Source organism: Balaenoptera borealis, assembly GCF_965194805.1.
Source record: "Balaenoptera borealis genome assembly, chromosome: 17".
NCBI classification, from domain to species: domain Eukaryota; kingdom Metazoa; phylum Chordata; class Mammalia; order Artiodactyla; family Balaenopteridae; genus Balaenoptera; species Balaenoptera borealis.
The window spans coordinates 70191355-70218566 of NC_138876.1; the positions used below are offsets into that span (position 1 = coordinate 70191355).

The 27212-nt window shown below is 41.9% G+C and overlaps 1 protein-coding gene and 1 long non-coding RNA gene across 2 annotated transcripts in view; one reads left to right on the forward strand and one right to left on the reverse strand.

The window, feature by feature from the left end:
- Positions 1–4234: 4234 nt before the first annotated feature.
- LOC309614843 lies at positions 4235–5664 on the reverse strand. The gene is made up of 2 exons (XR_014236420.1): positions 5595–5664; positions 4235–5236 (listed from the first exon to the last, which is right to left on the reverse strand). It is a non-coding gene; the product is annotated as an uncharacterized lncRNA (long non-coding RNA).
- Positions 5665–17382: 11718 nt separating this feature from the next.
- Positions 17383–27212, forward strand: part of CPA6 (carboxypeptidase A6) — a 275444-nt gene continuing 265614 nt past the window's right edge. The window contains exon 1 of the mRNA XM_082363522.1: positions 17383–17506. Within this exon, the coding sequence (XP_082219648.1) occupies positions 17391–17506 (116 nt within the window). The 5' untranslated portion in view covers positions 17383–17390. The remainder of the gene's footprint in view (positions 17507–27212) is intronic.

A 27212-nucleotide genomic window follows, 5' to 3' on the forward strand; every position in this document is an offset into this window, starting at 1 on the left:
TCTTCAATATATGCAAATCAATCAATGTGATACACCATATTAACAAATTAAGGAATAAAAACCATATGATCATCTCAATAGATGCAGAAAAAGGTTTTGACAAAATTCAACACCCATTTATGATAAAAACTCTCCAGAAAGTGGGCATAGAGGGAACCTACCTCAACATAATAAAGGCCATTTATGACAAAGCCACAGCCAACATCATCCTCAATGGTGAAAAACTGAAATCATTTCCACTAAGATCAGGAACAAGACAAGGTTGCCCACTCTCACCACTATTATTCAACATAGTTTTGGAAGTTTTAGCCACAGCAATCAGAGAAGAAAAAGAAATAAAAGGAATACAAATTGGAAAAGAAGAAGTAAAACTGTCACTGTTTGCAGATGACATGATACTATACACAGAAAATCCTAAAGATGCTACCAGAAAACTACTAGAACTAATCAATGAATTTGGTAAGGTTGCAAGATACAAAATTAATGCACAGAAACCTCTGGTGTTCCTACAGACCAACAACAAAAAATCAGAAAGAGAAATTAAGGAAACACTCCCATTTACCATTGCAACAAAAAGAATAAAATAATTAGGAATAAACTTGCCTAAGGAGGTGAAAGACTTGTATTCAGAAAACTTAAAACACTGGTGAAAGAAATCAAAGATGACATAAACAGATGGAGAAGTATACCATGTTCTTGGATTGGAAGAATCAATATTGCGAAAATGACTATACTACCCAAAGCAATCTACAGATTCAGTGCAATACCTATCAAACTACCAATGGCATTCTTCACAGAATTAGAACAAAAAATTTTACAATTTGTATGGAAACACAAAAGACCCCAAATAGCCAAAGCAATCTAGAAAAATGGAGTTGGAGGAATCAGGCTCCCTGACTTCAACCTATACCACAAAGCTACAGTAATCAAGACAGTATGGTACTGACACAAAAACAGAAATATAGATCAATGGTACAGGATAGAATGCCCAGAGATAAACCCACCCACATATGGTAACCTAATTTACGACAAAGGAGGTAAGAACATACAATGGAGAAAAGACAGCCTCTTCAATAAGTGGTGCTGGGAAAACTGGACAGCTACATGTAAAAGAATGAAATTAGAACACTCCCTAACAGCATACACAGAAATAAACTCCAAATGGATAAAAGACCTAAATGTAAGGCTGGACACTATAAAACTCTTAGAGAAAAACATAGGAAAAACACTCTTTGACATAAACCACAGCAAGATCTTTTTTGACCCACTTCCTAGAGTAATGGAAATAAAAACAAAAATAAACAAATGGGACTTAATTAAACTTAAAAGCTTTTGCACAGCAAAGGAAACCATAAATAAGACAAAAAGACATCCCTCAGAATGGGAGAAAATATTTGCGAATGAAACAACAAAGGATTAATCTCCAAAATATACAAACAGCTCAAGGAGCTCAATATCAAAAAAGCAAACAATCCAATTAAAAAACGGGCAGAAGGGCTTCCCTGGTGGTGCAGTGGTTGAGAATCTGCCTGCCAATGCAGGAGACACAGGTTCGAGCCCTAGTCTTGGAAGATCCCACATGCCGCGGAGCAACTAGGCCCGTGAGCCACAACTACTGACCCTGCGCATCTGGAGCCTGTGCTCCGCAACAAGAGAGGCCACGATAGTGAGAGGCCCACGCACTGCGATGAAGAGTGGCTCCCGCTCGCCGCAACTGGAGAAAGCCCTCACGCAGAAACGAAGACCCAACACAGCCAAAAATAAATAAATTAAAAAAAAAAAAAATTGGTCTTTATCTTATAAAAAAAAAAAAAATGGGCAGAAGACCTAAATAGACATTTCACCAAGGAAGTCATACAGATGGACAAGAGGCACATGAAAAGATGCTCAACATCACTAATTATTAGAGAAATGCAAATCAAAACTACAATGAGGTATCACCTCACACTGGTCAGAGTGGCCATTATCAAAAAACCTAGAAACAATAAATGCTGGAAAGGGTGTGGTGAATAGGCAACCCTCCTGCACTGTTAGTGGGAATGTAAATTGATACAATCACTATGGAAAACAGTATACTGGGCATATACCCTGAGAAAACTATAATTCAGAAAGAGACATGTACCACAATGTTCACTGCAGCACTATTTACAGTAGCCAAGACATGGAACCAGCCTAGATGTCCATCGACAGATAAGTGGATGAAGAAGATGTGGCACATATATACAATGGAGTGTTACTCAGCCATAAAAAGAAACAAAATTGAGTTATTTGTAGTGAGGTGGATGGACCTAGAGTCTGTCATACAGAGTGAAGTAAGTCAGAAAGCAGAAAACAAATACCGTATGCTAACGCATATATATGGAATACAAAAAAAAAAGGTACTGATGAACCTAGTTGCAGGTAAGGAATAAAGAGGTAGACATAGAGAATGGACTTGATGACTTGGGGTGGGAGGGGGAAGCTGGGGGGAAGTGAGAGTAGCATCGACATATATACACTACCGAATGTAAAATAGCTAGTGGGAAGCAGCAGCATAGCACAGGGAGATCAGCTCGGTGCTTTGCGATGACCTAGAGGGGTGGGATAGGGAGGATGGGAGGGAGGCTCAAGAGGGAGGGGATATGGGGACACGTGTATGCATATGGCTGATTCGCTTTGTTGAGCAACAGAAACTAGCCCAGTATTGTGAAGCAATTATACTCCAATAAAGATCTATTAAAAAAAAAAAAGTGACACCATTTTACCTTCCCCAAGCAGAAGGACAAGACAGTCAGAAATGGAGATCCCAGTGGTAACATTTTCACAATTATAATGTAAATCAGCACTTTTTAAGCATTAGTTTTCTAGATGTTTCCTTTCCACAGAGTGAAGGACACCCATGTAATTAATCTTTTTCTAGCTGAATATCTCTTTACGAAGCAAAAAAGAGGGAAGTTACAGGTTATTGAGAAATTGCTTTCAGTCTACTGCCATATATTGACTGTCTGAACATTAATTTTGGAGTGAACTAATTAACAAGAAATTTTCTTTCTGTCCTTATTTTCATAGTTCCTTGTTTAGTACAAACCAGGCCATCCAGTTAATGAAATTAGTTCACTAGACAGAGCTGATGCCCTGAGAGACCACTGCAGGGGGAGGGTGGGTATTTCACACACAGGGTACAGGAACACATGGCAGCTATTTCTGAAGCTGAAAAAAAGGAACATCAACACATTTCAGTGAGTTTTTCCCCTGAAAATTGTGCCAGGTACACATTTTACATTTTCACATGTCAGGAAGCTGAATATCTTAAAATATGGGAATGAATTCAACTCCAGTGCTATATACTAAAATCCTAAATCACTCTTATCATACAAAGGATCCAAAAGGTAAGTGAAATGAAGCTTTATAATTTTTTAATAAAAGAAAAATAAAGCCAAGGGAGGAAAATGAAATCTAATGAGTAAAAATATAATTTATAGGGAAAAACATAAAATTTTTCTCGGTGAAATTAAATCTGGTAGTCATATTGGAAAATAGAACTCCCAGTTCTGTATTGAAACTGATGCCTTAAAAAAACTGGGAGTACAAAATTATCTTGCAATGTTCCCAATTTCTACCTTGTCTATTAAGAAGAATGATCTTCAAACTGTGCAGATAGGACAAACATTAAGTGGGAACTGAACCCCAAGATACAGAGAAGCGTAAAAGAATATGTGGTCACAGTAAATGTTATCATGCTTTCAGACCAAGATGTATTATATTTCAGGATATAAAAGGAATGTGCAGGTGCAGTCAAGGACCCAAATAGATTACTAGTGAGAAATCATAGAGAAATAGAGAGGAATCTTAAGACTTGAGGGGAAAAAAATGTCTTTCTCTTCCAAAAGGTAAGCCCAAGAAACTACCAAAAAATAAATTTCGTATATCAATATATATATGGCAAAATCCTAAAATGGTTTATGGCTTGCCAATACTTAGGAAACTGATAGAAGGTCAAGGTGATCCATAGAATCCAAGTGGGTTCACTAAGGGAAAAAACTGCCCAACTAACCAGCAGTTAAGGAGTGGTCACAGACACTATATAATAGGATTTTAGTTATGCAGTTTAAAAGCTCCTCAAAAAAAAAACAAACCCTCATGGACCAAGGGCATATTTGCATACTCAGTGTAGGTGAATTCATAAATGGTTGAATAATATTAAATATGGATAAGAATCCACTTAGAGGTTTAAGGAGTTTCATATCTGGTCTAGTTCTTTTCTGTAGTGTTGTCCATGACCTGAATGAACACCGGCACATAAATCTCAATTGCATGATTATCTCATTAAGTTACAATAAGTACTTTAAAAGATTTTTGCCTTTTTCCCCAGATTGGTGGAAAATTGGGTCCAAAATAAATAAGATGAAATTAATGAAATGTAAATAGGAAATTTTACATATCACTTCAAATGACAAACATACAAGGCTTTTCTCACTTTGTCTTCAGAATGACCCTGTGAGGTGGGTATTACATTTGCCACGTTACAGATGATGATACTGAGGTTTGCCAGATTAGTAACTTTCCCAAGTCCTGTTACAACCTCTTGCTTCCATTATCACATCTTCATTTCGTCAGTGTAACTCTCCTGCCTCCCTCATGTAAGGAAACTTGTGATTACATTGGGCGTACCCAGATAATCCAAGATGATCTCCTCATCTCAAGATCTTTAACTTAATTCCATCTGCAAAGTTTCTTTTGCTACACTGAGTAACATTCACAGGCTTCAAGGAATTCAAACATGGACCTCTTTGGGGGCCATTATTCAGCCTAACCATACTGCTGCATGCTGAGCAGGGTGGGGAGTTGTTGGTGATGAGGTCAGAGAGGTGACTGGGAACTAAATCACATGGGCCTTGAAGGTCGTCCTAAGAATCTTGGGTTTTACCGTAAGTTAAGTGGAAAGCCACGCAGAGGAGTGACAGGGTTGAACTGTGTCTTTAAGGACCACCCCAGGGGCTGTACTAAGAGACTGCAGGGAGGCATGATAGGCGCAGGGGGAAGAGTGAGGAGGTGCTTGCAGTGATGTAGGTGAGAGATGATGGTAGCTCACAGCAGGGTGGTATCAGCGGAAGTGGTCAGAGGTGCTTGGATTCTGGAGACACTGAAGAGTAGAGCCAACAGGATTATCTGGCAGATTCAACGTGCTCAGAGAAAGAGGGGTCGAGGGTGCTTTCTTTTTCATCTGAGCAGCTCAAAGAATGGAGTAGGGGCTTCCCTGGTGGCGCAGTGGTTGAGAATCCACCTGCCAATGCAGGGGACACGGGTTCGAGCCCTGGTCTGGGAAGATCCCACATGCCACGGAGCAACTGGGCCCGTGAGCCACAACTACTGAGCCTGCGCGTCTGGAGCCTGTGCCCCGCAACGGGAGGGGCCGCGATAGTGAAAGGCCCGCGCACCGCGATGAAGAGCGGTCCCCGCACCGCGATGAAGAGTGGCCCCCGCTTGCCGCAACTAGAGAAAGCCCTCGCACGAACCCAAGACCCAACACAGCCAAAAATAAATAAATAAATAAATAAAATAAAGTAGCTATAAAATTAAAAAAAAAAAAAAAAAAGAATGGAGTAGTCATCAACTCAAATGGAAACTTCTGTAGAAAGAGTAATTGGAGGGGTAATTAGAAAAGAACCATACATTCTGTTTTGGCTGTGTCAACCATCATGACTATTAGACATCCAAGCAGAGATGTTGAATAGAGTTGGACTTAGGAATCTGGAATTTAAGAGAAAATTTGGAGCTAGAAATACAAATCTGGGAATATGAGAATTGTCAGCATATAGATGGTATTTTCAGTCATAAGACTGGGTGAGATCATCAAGGGGGTAAGTGTAAGGTAAGTAAGAGATGAAGAAGGTCTGAATTCTGGAGCATATCCATATTTTCAGGACAGGAAGGAGAACGGAAGCTATAAACAGAGGCTAAGAGAAAATCAGGGTGCAAGTGTAGTTCCTGGAAGACAAGTGAGAAGAGTGAATAGATTAAGGACGATAAGTTATCATCTATGACACACGAGATAAGTACAGAGAACCAGACTGACGAACCCACGTGATCTGGGGTAGTCTGATAACTCTGAGTGGGAAGAGCCAAGACAGCGAGTTGATGTAGATAAATCACTTAGAACAATGGTTTCCAAGCTTTGCTTCATTTTGGAATCACCTGAGAATCTTTCAAAAGTGGTGACACTTGGCTCCCTCCCCCAGACACCCTGATTAGGAATTTTTAAAGTTCCCCAGCTGAATCTAATGTGCAGCAAAGTTTGGGACACACTAGTTTAGAAAAATGCCCAGTGTATCAAAAGCTTTCTCAGTATAAATTAAGTTGAGGAAGCTTGTGGGAAGAGAGAGGGTTTAAGGGGAGGGAGGGGGTGGAAATCAGTGTGCAACTAGCAAATTATGTGGACAGCATAATTGTAAACTAGGTGCTTGTTATTAAAGGGTTGCGCTGGCAGACGTAATTACAGTTGAAAAAAATTTACATTACAAATTACATTTGGTGCACCAAAATTTTTGGTCCTTATAACAAAATTAAGTAGGTACTTGTTTCTGCTCAGCATCTGTTGCACAAAAGCAAAAAAAGTCTCTAAGAATGAGACTTATGCCTCCAAATGGTGGGCCAGACCCCAAAAGGCACCAACTGAAAGAAGCCAGTAAAAAGTCACTCTCAATCCCAGCGACAATTTGTAGGGATGCTTCCCAAGCAGTACGAAAAGCGATTTCTGCCACCACGTCAGACTGCCTGCAGAATAAGGTCACAGATAGGTTTTCTTTCTCTTGTAGCTGATGTAACCCTATCCAGACTGGTTTTTTTTCTCCCTCCTAGAAAACTTGCAGCTGTGAGTTTAATGCCAAGTTGCCTGTTTCAAATAAAGTTCAATAAAGAAGGCCTAACTCAGATAAGAGGCTCTAGGAGATTCTTTATACACCAGCTGTTAACTTTTGTGTTGAAATTCTGGTTGGATATTTGATGCTTTCCTTTAATTCAGAAAAGCACTTAAAGCACTTAGGGAAGCACCAGATTGATTTTCAACTTGGGAACCCCCAGTCCGCAGAGCAACTCAGAAACAGTTTCACTAACATTGTGTGAGTGTTTTCTGCTCTATCAAGCAGGTAAAATGGAGTTAGAAATGCATTCTGGACAAAGAGTTTGCTTATGATGCAATAAGGAGTTTATACTGAAGGAAATGTGGACAAAATCAGGTGGGAAATCGGATGGGAGTGACCTGACTTGATAGGAGGATTCAGAGATTAGTAGAGGGGGGGCTGACAGCTAGGAATTGGGGTGGCAATTGGAAAGGAAAGACCTGGAAAAAAAAAAAAGAGAGAACCCTGATCAGAGAGAAGGGGTAGATAAAATAATAAACTAATCATCAGGAACAGGAGGGAGAAGAAACAAAAGAAAGAGAAAAAGAAGACAGTCCCCGAACAAGGGAGAAAAGGAATAAGCCAGTTAATATGGAGAACTTTGGGCAGGGAAAGGAACGGGACCAGCATAGAACTGGACGATGAGGTGGTTAGGGCAGAAGCTGGGAGAAGACTGCCCAGGTTCTGATGTGAAGGAGGAAATAAGATCAAACTCACTGTTTTCTGTCATTATTGGCAACTTTTCAAACTGTCATACCTACAGCAAAAAAGCATCAGAATAATACAAAAACTATCTGTAGATAACAGAGATTCAAATAGTTGTGGTTAATTTATTACTGATACGTTTCCAATGTGAAAGGTGTGATGAATGTCCAAAACAAGGATGATGCAACTGACAAGCAAATTTGGTTGTACACGTGGCGTGAAGAACAAGATAATAAAGCCATTTCAAAACACTTCGGTAAAATGTCTCTTAAGGACCATGATTAAGCCTATTTTCAAAGAAGTTAGTGAAATGTTACATCTGATTTATAAAATTAGAATGTACTTTTTACAGAGGAAATAATTGCAATATATAAAATAATAATCCTGAGAAATAATACACATAACATACCAATAATATGCAAAGCATATGCTAAGATATCCCAAGATTATTAAGTAAAGTGATTTAGTAAGTCTGGAGTAGAGTCTAGACATCTGTATTTTTATAAAACCTCATGCATGCATCTGATGTATATACATCCCCAGAGCCACTGGCCCAGAAGATGTCAGATTCAAATGAAGAATAAACTTGTGGCCAATAAGCATTTTAAATAATAACTGAAATTTATGACTAACAACACTTTACTGTTGATGCCTAATGTCATCAATCAAAACCGCACCAAGACTTTGATAAATAGAAACATGTCATGGACCACAAGGGCATTGACACATTCCCAGGAACCTCCCAAATAGGATGCAGTTTCTGAAATATTTATATTAATAATATTTTACTCATAAAAATTTTATTTAGGGTAGGATACACATCTCTTTTGATTTGACATCTCTTCTCATGCAACCCATCAATAGGAATATAGATTTTTCTTAAACCTAATTATTTCTAGTGCTTTACACGGTGAAAGAACACATCTTTGTGATTTTGCAGGGGCCCTCTGGGAATCATAAATACAGTTTTATATACAAAAGATATCCTGAGAGTTTTACTTTTTGTTGTTCTTGTTCTATACTGTCTGATTTTGGGAAGACAAAATAAAAAATATCAGAGGAGATATAGACACTTGATTAAGTGGGTGCCTGAGAAACAGTACTTGTTACCTATTTAATTGAAGTGACAAAAAATTAAAAATAAACATTGAAGGTAACATAATTGTAAAAATGTTAGCTCTTTCAGAAGTGAGAATTCTTCTCTTTTTTGTTGTTTTCTTAAATAAGCCAGGATGTGACAAAGTCAGCCTAAAGCACAGAAAGTTACTCTGATAAGACAATCTTTGCTATTTAGGTAGATGACACTGAAAGATTAACCCTTCATATTGTCCTTCATATTGTAAGTGAAAGCCATAAATGGTAAATCAAGGAAGCAATTTCATCAACATTGAGCAAATTTGCTAAGCCATTAACACATTCCATAGCTTTTCAGACTCAGGTATTATAAACCAAGGCAAATAAAATTTACATTCCAAGCTTTGCCTTTCCTTGCGCTCTTTAGTTTTCTGGAACATACTGGCTGGCACTTGAGGACAAATCCTGTGAGACCACGAGAACTAATTTCAGAAGATGTTATTAGCATAGGATGCTTTCATCATTACTACCTTCAAGTAGTCAATAAAGAAGCATTTTTAAAGGTTCTCAGTTTCAATTTCCAGTACAGTCAGTACCAGTAGCTACAACCCCCATAAACTCTTCGGAGTCCTCAATAAGTTTTAAGAGTGTAAATGGGTTTGAAGAACAAAAAAAGAAAAAAGGAAAAATGACAGAGGAGTACTATTTTAGGGGAAAACTATTCTTTTCTTTGAAAAATAGAAGCACATTTGTTGTCGTATTTTCTCTGACACTGTTGCTCCTAGAGTAGTCTCAAACACCAATATTAATTGTAACTTTAAACCGAACCAAAGTGACCAACTTCTATTTCATAGAGAAAACTTCAAAGTAGATAATGGAGAATTGCCTGTCACCAATCAGCGTTTTAGCCAACAAGGAGAACTCATAAATACATCTAACACAACTTTCTAAAGACACACACTTGCTACAACTTTATATCCCTTCTGAAAGTGGCAGAAATTAATGAAAGATATAGCTTATCTGTAGCATGTTAAAAGCAAAAGCATATAAACATAAAATTATGCTCAGTGATCAGTGTTTCAGGGGTTTATCTTACTTTGAAATAATTTAGGTGTCCAGTGATTATCCATCAATTAGCTCTATTTAATCAGTCTAAGGATTCAAATTCCCTAGAGTTCTTTTTTTAAAATTGAGATATAATTCGCATACCATAAAATTAGCCTTTTTTTTCTATAAATCATCTTTACAGTTCTCTCTTTTTTTAAAATTTATTTAATTAATTTATTTTTGGCTTCGTTGGGTCTTCATTGCTGCGTGCCGGCTTTCTCTAGTTGTGGCGAGCGGGAGCCACTCTTCGTTGCGGTGCGCGAGCTTCTCATTGCGGTGGCTTCTCTTGTTGCGGAGCACGGGCTCTAGGTGTGTAGGCTTCAGCGGTTGTGGCTCGCGGGCTCTAGAGCGCAGGCTCAGTAGTTGTGGCGCACGGGCTTAGTTTCTCTGCGGCATTTGGGATCTTCCCGGACCAGGGCTCGAACCCGTGTCCCCTGCATTGGCAGGCGGATTCTTACCACTGCGCCACCAGGGAAGCCCCAAAATTAGCCATTTTATTGTGTACAATTCAGTGGTTTTTAGTATATTCACAAGATTGTACAACCATCACCATTACCCAGAATATTTTCATCACCCCAAAAAGAAAACCCATACCCATTAGCAGTCATTCTCTATAATTCCCTTTCCCCTCTATCTCAGCAACTGCTAATATACGTTATGTCTCTATGTTTTACCTATTCTGGACGTTTCACATAAATAGAATATACAACATGTGGCTTTTAGTGTCTGGCTCCTTTCTCTTAGCATATTGTTTTCAAGGTTCATCCATCCTAGAGCAAGTATCAGTATCTCATGCCTTTTAGGGCCAAATAGTATTTCATTGTATGGATATACCACATTTCGTTTATCTGTTCATCAGTTGGTGGACATATGGGTTGTCTCCACTTTTTGGTTGTTATGAATAATACTGCTATGACCATCTGTATACAAGTTTTGGTATGAAAATATGTTTTGAATTTTCCTGAGTGGAACCTAGGGGTGGAATTTCTAGATCACAAGGTAACTGTACATTTAATTTTTGAAGAACTACAGAACTGTTTTCCACAGCAGCTGCATTATTTTACATTCAGACCAGCAGTAGCTGAGGGTTCCAGATTCTCTACATTCTCACCAACACTCATTATTGTGTATTTGATTCTAGCCATCTTGGTGCACATGAACTTGTATCTCATGGTGGTTTTGATCTGCAGTTCCTTAATGACTAATGACGTTGAGCATCTTTTTCATATGCTTATTGTCCATTTGTATATGTTCTTTGGAGAAATGTCAAGTCAGATCCTTTGCCAATTTTTCAATTGGTTGTCATTTTATTATTAAATTCCCTAAAGATCTTGGAAATTATCTTCAAGCTGACATACTACAAAACATGATTCCTATTAAAATAAAGCATCTGTCAAAATAATAATTCAATTTAGTTGTAGAAAAAGTGGCATTTTTCATAACCAATCAGTACACCTGCATAAGTTTAGAGAAAGCATGTCCAAATAGAATAAAAATGTGCTTTTACATTATACTTGACATTGATAAATCAGAGAAAATATTGGTTTTTTTATTATACCAAAATTATTCAGCTAGTCTTATTTGCCAAAGGTTTACCTTAGTTACATCAACTTGGATTCTTAAAATGTTTCTGAGTTAGTTTCTGCAAGAGTACATTTTATTTTAATTGTAGCATATTGAAAGTATTATTAGTTCAAGCTCCCTGTTTTCTTGGAATTTTAGAGACACTGAAAGGACACTTATCTCTACAAGCCAGCTGGAATAGAGCTCCTTTATTCTTCTCTTTACTCTTTCCCTGTCCTTCAGCACTAAGACAATATTCTCATCTCTTCACATCTGAGCATCTAATACGTCTGAAGGTGGAACACTGCTGTCTGCCTGACTTCTCTCATTCCTCAAGACAGCTTTTCTTTCTTAAAACAAGTTCTATCACCTATTCTTCGATCTTTGTTACACCTGAAATTTCCACCCCCCCCCCTTAGTCTTTTTAAAATTGAATCTTTTTCACTGTTACTGTTTCCATTCTTATTTGTTTTTGTCTCTTTTTTTTTTAAATCATCTTTCACTGCCCGAGGCAAACAGACTGGAGAGTGGTTCCGCAATCCTTTGTTTATTATTGCTTTTGACTTTATCCTAATCAAACTTTCTTAAGCTCTCTCTCATGCTCCATCCAGCTCAAATGCCTCTTAATTTGCATTAGAACACTAATATCACAAATGGTGTAACACAGACATCCTTTTTCTGTCGTTCAGAATGGTAATTTCTAAAGTATTCTTATCTATGTTTTCTCTACCTCATTTCTTCATAATCGCCTTGGAGACAGGTATCAGGAAGGAAGGGGAAGCAGGAGGGAGCAAGGGAGAGAAGGAGGGAGAGAAAGAAGGAAAAGCAGAGACGGAGAAGATGGAGGGAGAAGTCTGCTTTGCTGCTTGGAAGCAGCGAATAGGACTCCTCATTCCCACCTTCCTACATTAAAAAACTTTGGTTTTACTCCATAAATTCTATAAAACACATTTGTAATATAATTACAGGGGCCTAAAACATAATAATAGTCTTGTCCATCAATCACACTTGTTCTTCAAATTGCTCTTTCACCTGAGTGAGCAAGACTCCTTGTGTGAGGGACGTGGCCGTCACAAGAGGAAGGAAAACCCAGAGGAAGGAGAAGTTGCAGAATATTCAGGGAATATTGAAGAAGATAAAAATTAGAAAGTTTTCAAGGGCCGTAAATGCCACACTGGGAGCCTGAATGTCACTCTCTATCCTGTCTTGACTTAAGGAAGGACAGTAAATTCTGAACGGGACTTCTTTGCATATGCTGTTCCCTGTGCCTGCAGTGGTCTTGTCTCTGGCCCTCACTCCCTGCACACTACTCCCCTTTTCTTGGTAGAGCTGGCTCCTTCTCATGTTTCGCTTAAATGTTTACTTCCTCATGACACCCTCCACATGTGATCCATTCCCTCGGCACTTTTTTTTCACAGCATCTGTGATTTGTTTCTATATAATTAATTAAACCACCAAGTGTAATGATGTGTTTATTTATCTGCCCAGCCTCTCCACTGGCATAAAGTGTCACAAAGTTAGGGACCATGAGTTTGTTTACAATGTTTCCTTAAAAATAATGACCATCTCTATCCAGCATTCATATCCCCATCCAGCCAAATCCTTCCCTCTCTTCCAGACCCAAATCAAGTCCATCTCTTCCATGAAACTGCTCACCCCTTTCTGTCCACAATGCATCAAGAAGAGGAGAGGGCAAAACAAAGACCCTCATAAAGCATCTACCTTTTTAAGCAGGCAAAAAAGAGAGACGGAACCCTAGGAAGGAGAGGAACAGAAGAAGTCAATGTCCCTCACCCCAAGAGAAAAGAGAGTTTCAAATAGGAGTTGGTAAACAGCCTTAGAAACTGCACAGATGCAGAACGGGCTGTGAACAAAAGCTTTTCCACTTGGAGATCACCACTGATCTTTAAGAGAAAGTTGCAAGACAAATACTGTATGATCTCACTTATATGTCAAATCTAAAAAAAAAAAAAAGCTCTACGGATACAGAGAACACATTTGTGGTTGCCAGAGGCAGGTCAAAAAGTCCCAACTTCAAGTTATAAAATAAATGTCATGGGGATGTAATGTACAGTACGCTGACTATAGTTAATAATAGGGTATTGCATATTTGACAGTTGCTAAGAGAGTAGATCTTAAACGTTCTCATCACAAGAAAAAAAAATTTGTAACTACGTGTTAAATAGACTTATTATGGTGATGGTTTAGTAATATACCATATATTTAATTATCATGTCATACACCTGAAACTAACATAATGTTATGTCAATTATACCTCAATTTTTGAAAGAAAAAGAACATTAAGAAAAAAGAGGATGCTTCATCGGGGTGACAGGGATGGAAAGCAAATTGTCAGGGTTCAAGAGTGTGCTTTTGAGAAGCCAGGAAAAAAGAAGAAAAAGAAGGAGAAGGGAGGAGAAGGAGAAGAAGGAGGAGGAGGGGGAGAGGGAGGGGGAAGGGGGAGGGGAAAGAGGAAGGGGAGGAGGGGAGGGGGAGGGAGGAGGAGGAAAGAGAGGAAAGGAAGAAGAGGAGAAGTAGCTTGTGTCTGAGGAAGAGAGAAATGTGGATAGTTGACAAGAGAAAGATTAAAAACATAGGGGCGGGCTTCCCTGGTGGCGCAGTGGTTAAGAATTCACCTGCCAAGGCAGGGTTCGAGCCCTGGTCTGGGAAGATCCCACATGCCGCGGAGCAACTAACCCCGAGCGCCACAACTCCTGAAGCCCGCGTGCCTAGAGCCCGTGCTCCGCAACAAGAGAGGCCACCGCAATGAGAAGCCCGTGCACCGCAACAAAGAGTAGCCCCCGCTCGCCGCAACTAGAGAAAGCCCGCACGCAGCAACAAAGACCCAACACAGCCAAAAATAAATAAATAAAAACAAAACAAAAACCCAGAGGGGCAAGACGGTGCTGAACGAGGTTGGGAGGGAACTGTTAGTGATGTGTTGTTAAAGGAAGCTTCAGAACATTCCTTACAGAATTGCCAAGATTGCATAAGGCAGTAACCTAATTTCACATTTGCTCTTTCCTCACCTGTGGGAACAATGGCAGGAAGCCATAGAAGAGACAACAGCAATAAGGTCTCTGTCAATAAGACGCTGAGGCCTGAGCACAAAACCAACTGCGAGGGGAGGGTTGCTTGTACCGCAAAGCCCAAACCCACCCATCCACCTTCTCATGAGGTCTTTACCAAAATTCATGTACGTGGCTCTCGCTCGCATCCCTAAGAAAGGGATTTGCAAAACCTTCCCCCATGCATCACAGAATTCCAGATCTGGAAGAGACATTAAAAATGATCTAATCATCCACCACAATGGACCCAAGTCAAGGATGATGTTTTCCTTTCCCCACTGTAGTTTCCTTTTTTCTCTGCAGGATAATATTTCTTTTAATAAAGTTCACTCTTCCACCAAAATATGACAAAGGCATAGCCGATAAATAGAATGTCTCATCTTTCCATCTCTGAGTCTCTAACTGGTTTAATAATTCACTCCCTCTCAGTGCCTTAAAAATGGAACTTTTATCTTTGAATCCATCTATAAAAAACCATTCTCTTCTCCTCCCACTTGCTAAATGGACTCCATTTATCACTCATTTTATGGGTGCTTATCTACTCCAAGGGAAGTCTGATCAGATAACCTGGTCCTTAGAAAAGCAGAGGAAGATTGTTAGGAATGGCTTCTATTGTTTGAGAACCTCTCTTTGATCTGAAATTTTTAGGAAGGTTATAGGATGTCTCCAGGGTGTTTTGCATTTTTGATGGCCCAGGAAATTATTACCTTGGTCTCAGAGTCTGGAGAGCCTTTGCTAAACATGTTCGCTGGATCCAACCCTTCAGGATGATTTGAGAATGAGCTTAATCCCCAGTCCGAGACTGTACATTCCTGGTTTAATGTTGTGATATAATATGACAGATTTATACATTGCTCTGACATAACGAAATGCAATGAGATGAAGTGTTTTATTTACACAGTAACCTCTCATTTCAACAGCTCATGGACTGCTGTATAGGCTTTCTTGGCCTTGTAGAAAAGGCCCCAGGAAACATCCCTGTGAGCCTTGCAGCACAGCCTCGCCAGTTCACAAAGACCAAAGCTCTAGGCCAGGAAGTCAGGAAGGAAGAAAACAACAATATAAACAAAGAAGAAAAAAAAACAGGAGGCCTGGGCACATCTACTCCTCAAAGGCACCCATACAGCTCTCGGCTGCCCAGGTGGCCTCTCCTCTATCCGGATACAGAGACCACAGAGTAAATGTTTGTTGAATGAATCCCTTCCCAGGTTCGGCACTCACTCAACAAACACGGTTGATCATTCCTTCAGTGAACACTGTTCCCTCTAGGAGAGAAAAGGCAGTCGTACAAAGATGAAAGGGATATAGCTCTGCATTCAAGGAGAAGGCAGCCTTGTGAGGAAAGCAGACAAACACTTAAAATTGAAGTGCTGTGCCCTACAGGAGCTGACATACTGGGTGTTAGGGAAGGGGATGCGGAGAAGAGATTAAATCCTGGGGTAGTTGTAGAAAACTTTAGAGAATCATCTCAGATGAAAAGCATTTCAGCTGTTATGGACCAAACTCACAGGACTCAAACTCACCTCCCCAGGTGGAGAACATGGGGAAAGATTTGGTGCCTTCTACCAGAGGCTCTGGCTATCATGTTAGAAGGTACAGGAGTTCTTGGTCACAACTCTTCAGGAAATTTGAGAAGTAAATGAGTGAGTGTGATAGAGGGACGCTGGCTCACCATCTTCCAGAGCACGACCAGGACTGGGCGTGGCGGAGAGCAGGGGACACCCTAGATAACAATGTTCTTATTTACTAGAGCAAAGCATATCCTCCCCCAAGATGGGTTTTCCAGTGTATTGGGGTAGAAGCAAGTGAATGCCAAAAAGCCTTCTTCGTCACCAACTTGGTAAAACAAGAAGGAACTGGCTTGCTCCAAGGTTTCCCTCCACCCTCTAGCTGTTAGAGAGAGAAGAAAAAGCAGACCTCATTCTAAAGTAAAGCCTTGCTCCTCAAAGTGTGGCTGAAGGACCAGCCGTACAAGCATCAACTGGAAGCTTGTTAGAAATGCAGACGCTCGGGCCCCGGCCCCAGCCTGCTGCCTCAGAAGCTGCGCTCTAACGAGATCCCCAGGTGATGTGCATGCAGGGCCAAGTTTGACAAGTCCCGCTCCAGACCAGCAGGGGGGCTAAATACTGGAATCACCTGAGGGGCTTTTTCAACAAATGATCCCACCCCCAGGAATTCTGATTTAAATAGCCCAGCTCCCTAAGTGATTCCAAATGTGCAGGGAAGGTGGTTCAGCACCCAGAGACCTCCAGTTCCTCCATGAGAACCTTTGAAATAGCCGCAGGTCTGGATGCCGCCGCCATGGAATCAGCACAGGGGCACAGGGAAGCCCAGGGAAGCAGCTGCCCGTCCCGGTGCAGGTAGGAGCGGGCACCAGGCCTGGCTGGCCACACCCAGGGGCCACAGATCATCAAGACTGTTCACTGTGCATTTCAGAATGTGGACTCCGTGTTGAAATTTGCCATGGTAGATCAAAACACGAAGCCTGGAATGTTCTATGCCTGCGTGTTTAGCTCGTCCTCAAACAAGTCTTTTGCAATTAGGGGAGGAGGAAGGTTGTCCAAAAAAGTTAGGGGCCAAAAGTTGAAGAGCCAAAAAAAAAAAAAAGCCCCAAAAAACAGGACAAAAAGAGGAGTTACCCTAATGAAGCGACACCCAGCAAACCCCTGCGGTGAGTCAGCACGGGGAGGCCCAGCCCCTTCGAGGGGAGCCTGGAGCTCAGCGCGGGGCTGGGCAGGGCTGTGTGTGGGCAGAAGCTGCTGCTTCTCGTCCCAAGACCAAGTCTGAACAGCAACTTCCCTCCCTCAGCTGCTTGAACTGTTTTTTTTTTTTCTCTGAGGCTGGAAAAGAAGTGTCACATTTTGCTCCCTCCTGAGCCCGCTCCCCACCCTCTCCCAGGGACCGTGCGCTGGGTGGAGGGCGCGCTGGGAGCCACCTCCAGCCTCGGGTGACGGTGACTGCGGGAAGAACTTTCAGCCCCTCTCATCCTCGCACTATGAAGTTCCTCGGGAAGCCCAGCAGCCGGAGAGCTGCTTTTCTGCCTCTTTGCTTGCTCTTTTTGAAGATTCTGCACCCAGGGCACAGCCATCTTTACAGCAGCCGCTATGCTGGGTAAGTGGAGAGGCTCTCATGCCCTGATCAGCTTGGACTCCGGTCAGGGGGCTGGTATGCGCCTTGCCTCACTTTCTCTGGTCTGTAGTCTCTGCGGGAATCTGTATGCTTTCCCGGTCACCTAACATTAAATGTATGTGCAGTCCCCTGGCTCTTTGGAGAGAACGTGGTGGACGCAAGTCTAGTTTCTCATACTTTTTATGCCGTGCCAACCTCAGCCGTGGACCGGTGTTGATGGGGATTCTGTCTTTGGAACAGCGGTGGCCAGTATGTGCAGTGTTTGCCTTGGTGGTTGCTCGGCAGGAAGGATGCTGTTGTGACACGTGAATTGTGAGCTGAAAACTAAAGCTTCCCCTTTAGGATTGTATGCAGAAGCCGTGGGTGGAAATTCACCAGTGATTAAAAATCGTGTGGGTTTTTTTTTTTTTTTTTTTTTTGAGTGCTTGTTAGCCTACAGAGGGGTTATTAGATTTTCTAATCTGAGCGATGCAAATGGGTCGACTCAAAATAAGAAGAATAAACGTAGGCAACTGTAAAATTATGGGTGTTTTTCTGAAGGGAGAAACACAGAAGGGGAAAACCATTTGTATTTCCCCGCTCTGTGGGTTAGCACGCTTTGTGTTTGCTTCGCATAACGAGGCACGGGGCTGCGTGTAAAGCGGCTGGGACTGCGCATGTCATATTATCCCGAAGGGTTGCTTCGAAATATGCAGCGCGTGCTTTGCTTGAATTTGCAAGGGGTCGTTCTTTGAATCTGGAAATTATGGCATTCCTGCATTTTAGGGCTGGAAGAACCTTAAATAGTTTCTCTAGTTCAATTCCTTTCTACAGAGGAGGAAAACCAGGGTCTTAAATTTTTTTTTTTTCTTATTTTAAAAATCTTTAATTGAGGTGTAGTTGATTTACGTTATATTCGTTTCTTTTAAAAAATTTATTTTATTTATTTTATTTTGGCTGTATTGGGTCTTCTTTGCTGAACGCTGGCTTTCTCTAGTTGCGGCGAGCGGGGGCTACTCTTCCTTGTAGTGTGCGGGCTTCTCATTGCGGTGGCTTGTTGCACAGTTCGGGCTCTAGAGCGCAGGCTCAGTAGTTGTGGCACACAGGCTTAGTTGCTCCGCGGCATGTGGGATCTTACCGGACCAGGGCTCGAACCCGTGTCCCCTGAATTGGCAGGCGGATTCTTAACCACTGTGCCACCAGGGAAGCCCTACAATGTTATATTAGTTTCAAGTGTACAACATAGTGATTCAAAATTTTTAGAGATTTTACTCCATTTAAAGTTATTATAAAATATTGACTATATTCCCTGTGCTGTACAATATATCCTTGTAGCTTATTATTTTATTTTTTAACAGCTTTATTGGGGTGTAATTGCTTTACAATGGTGTGTTAGTTTCTGCTGTATAACAAAGTGAATCAGCTATACATATACATACATCCCCATATCCCCTCCCTCTTGCGTCTCCCTCCCACCCTTCCTACCCCACCCCTCTAGGTAGTCACAAAGCACGGAACTGATCTCACGTGCTCTGCAGCTGCTTCCCACTAGCTATCTATTTTACGTTTGGTAGTGTGTCTATGTCTATGCCACTCGCTCGCTTCGTCCCAGCTTACCCTTCCCCCTCCTCTTAAATCTTTTAAAATAGACTACAGTTGCTCAATGATGGCCAGTTGAGGAAAACTTTCATATCGATATGAACGACGGCCAGGTCTTGAAGCAAAGTTGTTCTTTCTAGGAATCGTGTAGAGAAGGATTTATAAGTGTGACCCTGGAAAAGAGAATTGTTTCCGTTTCTCTCCTGAAGAATCTGGGCACTGCTTTAGAGTTCCCCTGAATACAGTACTTACAGAGGAAATTGTTCCCTCAGTTTAAGGGGACGCAGGATGGGGGTGGAGGTGTTGGTGGGGATAAGGGCTATGGATGGTAATACGATCCCCAAATTTTCCACTCCGGTGTTCCCGGGAGAAACAGAGGAGTTAACATCTGAGGGCTGCTTTTACGTCTCCTGGACACACGGTCCAGGCTTTACGTCCATTATTTTTCACCGCCCTCGGAGCCCTGGGTAAGGAAGACGTGTTTAGTGACTGACGGTGCAGGCTAAGGTGTGGAGGCGTTTACTCCGACTCTTAATGGATGTCAGGCCTCTGATAAACCTATCACGGATTTAGATGCGCCCGTGTGACGTAGGACCTCGCTCCTCCGCCCAGCGGCAGCCCCGTCCATAATGATTTCAGTGTGTGGCCCTCATCAATGGTAAGTGACCAAGCCTGCTTCGGCGGAGCAGGTGTGCACACTTCCCTAAACGCCACTTAGAAGAAACGAGGCCAAAGGCGGCGGCCTTCTCTTAGAGAATTTCGACTCTTTGTGGACGAAGTTGCACTACCTTTTCTGTTGTTCTGCAAAGAAAGTAATAGTTGCCATTTTCTCTTTGGCTGCTACCTAATAAGTTAGTCCCAAATGTATAAATGAAAGGTGACTGAAAGTTGGAAGAAAAAGATGAAACATGAGACGCTGAAGGGAGCCTTCCCTGTCCATCACAGGAGAGCTTCTCCAAAACCGGAGAGGTTCAGCGCATACTCATCATCGAAAACGGGGGATTTTTACCTTCCCTTCATTAGATACGTGTCATTCTCTTGTCACCAAAGACAGAAATGCTGCCTAGGTTTGGGATTATTTTGCTCTACTTCCCCAGGAACTACTTTCTGCAAGTCTAGCTAAGAACCTGGTGGAACGATCTGGTAGAATAGTATTGAGCGTTATTTTTGTTGCTCATACAAAGTTATCATTCTAAACCGCCTCGTTTTTGTCCCTTAAGTAATTTGTTTTGGTGGTGTTGGTAGTAATTATGAAGCAGCCCTATCTCTTGCATTTTTGTTAAAAAAATATTTTGGTAAGTCTTGGTTGAATATAATAAGTGATTATCATTTGCAAGACTCTGAGCATGGACAAAAAAATAGAACCCTCAGGGCAGACCAACGTGCTTCCTGAGAGCAGCTAATGAGCCTAGGCTTCTTTCTACCCAAACTGGTAACAATTGTGTGGTGCCAGCTGTATGATAGATGCTTGGAAATAGCAGATTTAAGCATCTCATGAAAAAAATGTAGAGACTACAAGGAATATCTGACAAAAACGAATATCTTTTTGGATAACTACATCAAATTACACACGAGGAAGATTTAAAAATACATAGAAAAGGAATGAAGCCAAGTGTGGGAAATAACTTGACATCAAATAACATTTATTGATACTCTGTAAGCAGGCTTCAAGGGCTGCAAATGCACGTCAAACATTTTGATGATAAACAAACATCAGTCAGTGAATGAGACTCTGACTAGGGCAAATATCACTCTGTGTTCTCTCCTTTTCCCTCATCTCCTCGTATTCCTGGAAGCAGACCTAGTTAGTTATTATACTGTGATCCTGAGGGCAAAAAATAAGGATCTTCTGCTTTACATGAAATTAGGGTAGATTTTTCTAGTGATGGTAAAAGAGAGATCTAAGCCAGCGACACAATGAATTCTGGCAATGCTGTAGAACCAAAGTGGTTGTGATTCTTCAAGAACCACTTATTTGGTACTTTCTTCATGTATAATGTTTATAAGTCCTGAAGTTCAACTGCCTGGCTTTCAATTTCTGCTTTCCCACACCTAGTAGCTCTGTTACCTTGGGTAAGTTCCTTAACCTCTCTGAGCCTCAGTTTCTTCACCTGAGACATGGAGACAATATTAGAACCTTCCCTGCCAAGTTGTGGGGATTAAATGCAATGGTATGGGTATTGCGTGGTTCTTGGCACTTCACGATCTTTCCACCCTGATAGCACAGAAAGTGGCCACGGGCGTGTGCCTCATTCCTTCAGTGAGGAGTATTCCAGTGCCTACTTGTGCCCAGAGCATTGGTCAGCGGAGCTGAGGCCCTCTGAGAGCTTGCAGTTTAGTACAGAAAGCAGCCCCACACATAATATTAAGATGTACACAGTGTTTGAGTGCTGTATGGGATGAGCAGCCTACTGTGGGAGCATTGAAAGAGATCTAGGCACCAAGAAGGAGGGTAGAAATCCCTTCCCGGGCCTCCCCTATTCCGGTCACCCAGCCTTCAGGTACCTGGGCTGCAGGTGGAGAGAGCACAGACTACCTGCCACCAGCGCCGCTCCGGCGGACGGAACCCCCTGGTGCTGGGTCTGCCTGTGAGGCCTCCCGGACTCCTCCTTCCTCTCCAGCCCTGCGTTTGGTGAAGACCCGTTGCCTTCTCTTTTCTCTCGCCTTCTCTTTTCTTTCTCGGGGAGAAGCTCCAGTGACCGGCCTCTTCCCCATGAGCATAGGTATGTGCAGGCTGGTCACAGCCCACTTGCCAGCTGCTGCATTCTGATTAGCCAGTGTCTGTGCTGTACCCACCCCCATCCCTGTCCCCCATCCTGCCATCCCCCCCCCCCCACACACACCCCAGTTATTTGTCAAGTTCACTAGTCATCCATGAGAACGGGATATGGAGATCCAGGAATTAGACTTGAAGGAAATAAGACTTCTCAAGGCAGTTTGGTCCTCGAAGTCCTGTAAGCAAAGAGGCCCCAAATTTGGATGTGATGTATTGAAGAGGACTGAGAAATACACAGACTCAGGGGAACAGATTTGGCTTCAGGGACATCATCCTTGTCTTCCACGTTACCTCTCTAGCTAGTCCCCTCCGTCTTTCAACAGAAGCTTTTAAGTCTTTTGCCCTCTGATGGTGGCTTCCTTGGAATGTTCTGACCGTTTGGAAACCTAGGGCTAGAGTACAAGAGACCCAGCTGCTCGTGAATCTGAGCGTTATCTTCTCTGTTGGTAGTTAAAGCTCTTTTCAGATCGGATGGCCATGAATCCTCACTTGCCGGGGACTGTCCTAGTCTGCACCTGCTGTTCTGGGGTAGTAACTGACTGTGTACCCCTTTCAGTCTGAGAAGGGTCCTGATTTGGATGGCAAATTGTGGCGTCAGCCTTTTCATTCTCCACTGTGTTTGTTTTCTTAATGAGCTTTACTTTAGGTCTTCAACTACCCTCTTATTTCATTCTTTTTTTTTTTGAATTTTTGAATTTTATTTATTTTTTATACAGCAGGTTCTTATTAGTCATCCATTTTATACATGTTAGTGCATACATGTCAATCCCAGTCTCCCAATTCATCCCACCACCCCCTCCCCCCCACTTTCCCCCTTGGTGTCCATACGTTTGTTCTCTACATGTGTGTCTCTGTTTCTGCCCTGCATCTTATTTCATTCTTAAAGAGCAAGTTTATCTCTAGTTCCTTCCAGTCCCCTAAAAAGAATCCTACTTGTCCTCTCTTTTGTAATAGCCACCAGCCATGTTTAGGACATCTTTATCTCAGCCTAGGTTAAGGTAACTTTCTCCTAACTGATCTACCTTCCTCCTAACTGATCTACCTTCCTATAGGCCTTTCTCAGACTGATGCTACAAGACTTCTGTTGTGTTACTCTCTTGCTCAAAGATCTACTTTGGCTACCTATTGCCAAATACATCAAATCCGTTCTCTGCCAGGCTCTCAAGGCCTCTATAATCAGACTCTCTGGTTCCTCCGTCTCTATTTCACTCTCCTCAGCCCTGAAACTCCCCTGTTAATCAGAGAATAGAGAGCTTCAGCCTTGCTCGTCTTTAACAAGCAAGGCAGGCAGAATAAGGGCCTAAAGCAAGGAGGAGGCATCTCAGATCATGAATAATAGATTAAAATGTGCAGGATAGATACAGATTGGGGGCATGAGGTGCTGGGAAGGGTGTACGGTGGGCTCTGAGGTTGCTTTTGAACTTTTGCCCCCCCCGCAAGTTGGTCTGTGGTTAGTAGAATAGTTCTCTAGCGTCTTCTGGAAGTTCCTTTTAGCACTGGGCCCTAATTAGTGGGAGATTATTTTCGGTTTTCCTTAGGCACTAGCGCATAGTGCAGCCCCCAAGTGTGGATTGTTTATCAGCTGATTACACAAAAAGCTTTCTTCCTCACCATGTGTTGCGTGTCGGGGCCTCCAGCTTTGCTTGTTAGGATGCACAGTGCCACAGCTCCTACCCCTGACCTGGGCTCACAGACAGACGGTCCTCCATAGGGATCAGGATTCCTCCTGCCGCTAAGCGGGTGGAAGGAGGAGCGTTTCATGTGCTTCTGGGCCACTTTCCCCTTGGAGCCCAATCTGACGATGGAGCTTTTATTTTACGGCGCCAGGATACTTTCTGGGTAATGCCATTAAGCCTAATCACTTCCACCCTGTGAAAAGCTGTGAAGGATGTTAATGGTTCATAACTTCACAGCCTAGATTGTGCAAGCTACAAAAGCATTATGTTTTCTGTCTTTATACATGGAACTACTGAACAGAAAATTAAAACTTTTGTTGTTTTAGAGTCTTCATTATGATCAATCTGTAGATAACTAGTATACAGGATTAGAATTTGCTTTGCCAAATAAATGCCTTCCCAACCTGCGTCTGGGCATTAACTTCTTTATGATAAAGCAGAATGCAGAATATGAAGCTTTAGGATCTTGTTCTGGGTAGTATAGTAAATTTCCTTAAAGTTTTTTAATTAAAGGTTGAAGCAAATTTCTAAAGGGTTTTCTTCAACAAAATTACCACCTTTGTGCTTTTTCTCAGCACACTTTGAAAATAGTAAAACATTTTCTTATTTTAATATCTATGTTATTAAGGATACTGTTGGGTTGTTTTGTTTTTCTTTCACTTTTTTGCTAGAACAAAGACCCCAAAATTCAATGGCTTAAATGAGAAATTTATTTCTCTCTCATGTAAAAATCCAAAACTGGTATAGTTGATGGTGCCAGAGAACCAGGCTCCCTCTGTCCTATACCTCTGCTGTGCTCAACACTCAACTCCCCAATCTGTTAGGAAGGAGTCTTCCAGATCTGCAGTCCAGCCAGCAGGAAAGTGGAAAGGGATGGTCACTCCTCTTTCCTTTAAAAGCACAGTCCGGAAGTTCAAACATCACTCCTTACTGGCCAGAATCAGTTAGATACCCTCAGCTGCAAGGGAGGCTGTGAAATAATGGTCAGATCTGGAAGAACATACTGTGAAATAACTAGCAATCTCTCTCTCTCTCTGGTCACTCTGATATTTAATGAATGCCAACCCATTCTTCCTTCCACTTGGTTCTCCTAAAGAAATAATCCACCCAAATGGGCATTCAGAATTTTGCACTTCAAGCTGATATAAAAGTGTGCATTTTTATTCTGTATATGGTCTTTTAAAGTCAGAGTGTCAGAACTGAAGGAGACCAAAAAAAAAAATTCATAGCCCAGTCCTTTTATTTAATACATAAGGAAGCGGAACTCCAGAAAGGTAAAAGGATTTGCAGAGCTGATGGTGGAGATGGGACGAAAATCCAGGTCAGCCAAGTTCACAGCTTTTTTTTTTTCTTTTTCTCTCTTTTTTTTTTTTTTTTACAACACTGTCTTTGGTGAATCCAGAAAACTTCTTACTCTTTTCTATTCCCTAGACTTGTTGGGGGTGAAGTAAAGTGAGTTGGCAAGGCTGAGAAGTGTTTAATGAGGGGGGATTTCATTTCATTTCTATAAACATTTGTAGGGGATCTGGCCCTCTGCTAGTCTGGGACTACAGAGATGAAAGAACTGTCCATGTGCGCAGCATAATGAGTACTCGGGCAAGTAAACAAACAATTCCAACTCTGGGATCACTGTGCCCTTAGAGAAAACTCTTGGAGCTGGCTAAGTGCAGGAGAGGGTCACTTAATCCAGACTGAAGGGTGGAGAGAGGTCAAAGAGGCTTCTTGGTTGCAAGATGAATCTTAAAAGACAAGCAGAAATTTGGGTGGATTATTAAATATGCAAGATATTTTACATTTTTCTTTTAGACGGTTGGTACTTAAAGGACATGAGCCTCACCTCAGTCATAAAGAACAAGTAGAAATCAGGTTAAGGTTTTCCAGACACAGGGAATAAATTACATGCACAAAGAACTACAGGTGAGAGAGCTTGTCAAGACTAGAAAATCAGAGCAATTAAGCATGGCTAAAGTAAAGGGCATTCTCTTGGTGGGAGTAAGGAGAGATGAGGTAAGGCTTCAAGGTCATGAATCACCTTATGCCCCATAATATGGAGTCCTGATTTCTCCCAAAGGTGACTGGGTGCTGATGAAGAATTTTCACCAGGGAATTTAGATAATTAGATTTTTTGAGGAAAATTCCCTCTACCATCATTGAGAAGGGAAGATTGAGGGCTGAAGATTTGGAGGCAAGAAGACTGGGATATTATGGTGACCATGGTAATACAGCAGAGCCTGGCTTCTGGTAGTAACAATTGAAGGGAAAGTAGGGAACCAATTAAAGAAATGTTTAGGAGGTGGAATTTTCACAATTAGATAACCAAAGGGGAGAAGAAAGAGGAAATAGTATAAGGTGATTCTCAGGATTAGTTAACAGGACTGAGCTCTTTGCAGAGAAGGTTAGTACTTTCTCAGATGTGTATGGTTTGAGATGCCTATAAAGTGCCGATTGGATAGATGGGTCTAAAGCTCAAAGGAAAGATCTAGCCTGTAATGTAGATTCTAGTAACTGATGTGTAAAGAATTTCTTGAAACTTTGAGTGTAGGATGAAGCACCCAGGAGGCACTTATTACATGAAAAGAATAGAGGGGGAAAGCCAGAAAAGAAACCAGTAGAAAGGCCTAGAGAGAAAATAAGAAACCCAAGAAATGTCAGTTAAAGGGATGTAAGAGATCCAAGAAGGAAGAGGTCAGTCACATCAAGTACTGCAAAGTAGTGCCCATTGGTTTGGCCATTAAGGAAATCATTTGTGTTATCATCAAAAATGCTCTTGGTGGAATGAGGAGTGAAAACCAGAGCACAGGAGGTTGAGGAATGAACGGGATGTGAGGAAATTAGTAGTGAGTGTAGACCATAATTTTAAGAAGCTTATCCATGAAGGGGGTCGGGGGGGAGGGTCAATAACTAGAGCTGAAGAGTTTAATCATGTTGCTTTTACTTCTTAGGAAAGATACGGCCATGTTTTATGCCAGATGGTAGGAATAAGAAGAGAAAGCAAGACTACAGATAAAGAAGAGGGAGGGGGAGAATGGTGGAGTTAGGTCTCTGAAGAGACAGAAAGCTAGCTGCCCTCTCTTTTTAAAGTAGGTGGGAGGGGTCCTGATCCTAGAAGAGACAGTGGATAGAGAACCTGATAAAAAGAGAGACGATTTAAAGTGTTCCTGAGGGAGATGACTTGAACCCTCAGAAGGATCACCAAGCATTACTGAGGGCCCAGCTGATGGTAGAGATGAGTTTGTAAAGGAACCATGAACCCAGCTCCATGATTTTCTTGAGGATCATCCCATGTTTCCTCATGTTATCTAGATCATGCCACCCTGGACCCTCATCACTCAATCTATTACAGTTCCATGAAAGGGTGAGGATATATCTTTAAATAAGCCCTTAGGAAGCTATAAAGCAAGTCAAGCAAGATCAATGTCAGAAATCTCCCCATCCATCCTCTGCCTTTCTTTTCTTTGTACCTGCAAGATGGGCTTCTGTAGCTGTGTCTGGCACTCTTTCCCAGGAAGCACATGCAGAGAAGGAGAGAAAGATAGGGTCTTTCTTCCCCATCCCTCCTTCCTGCTTTCATTGCTACAGTTCTGACAGTAGCCGCCAGCCTCCACAGTAATGGCTCCTGCTGGACAGCCTCTCCTCTAGGGCCCAGGTCATCCTGCCC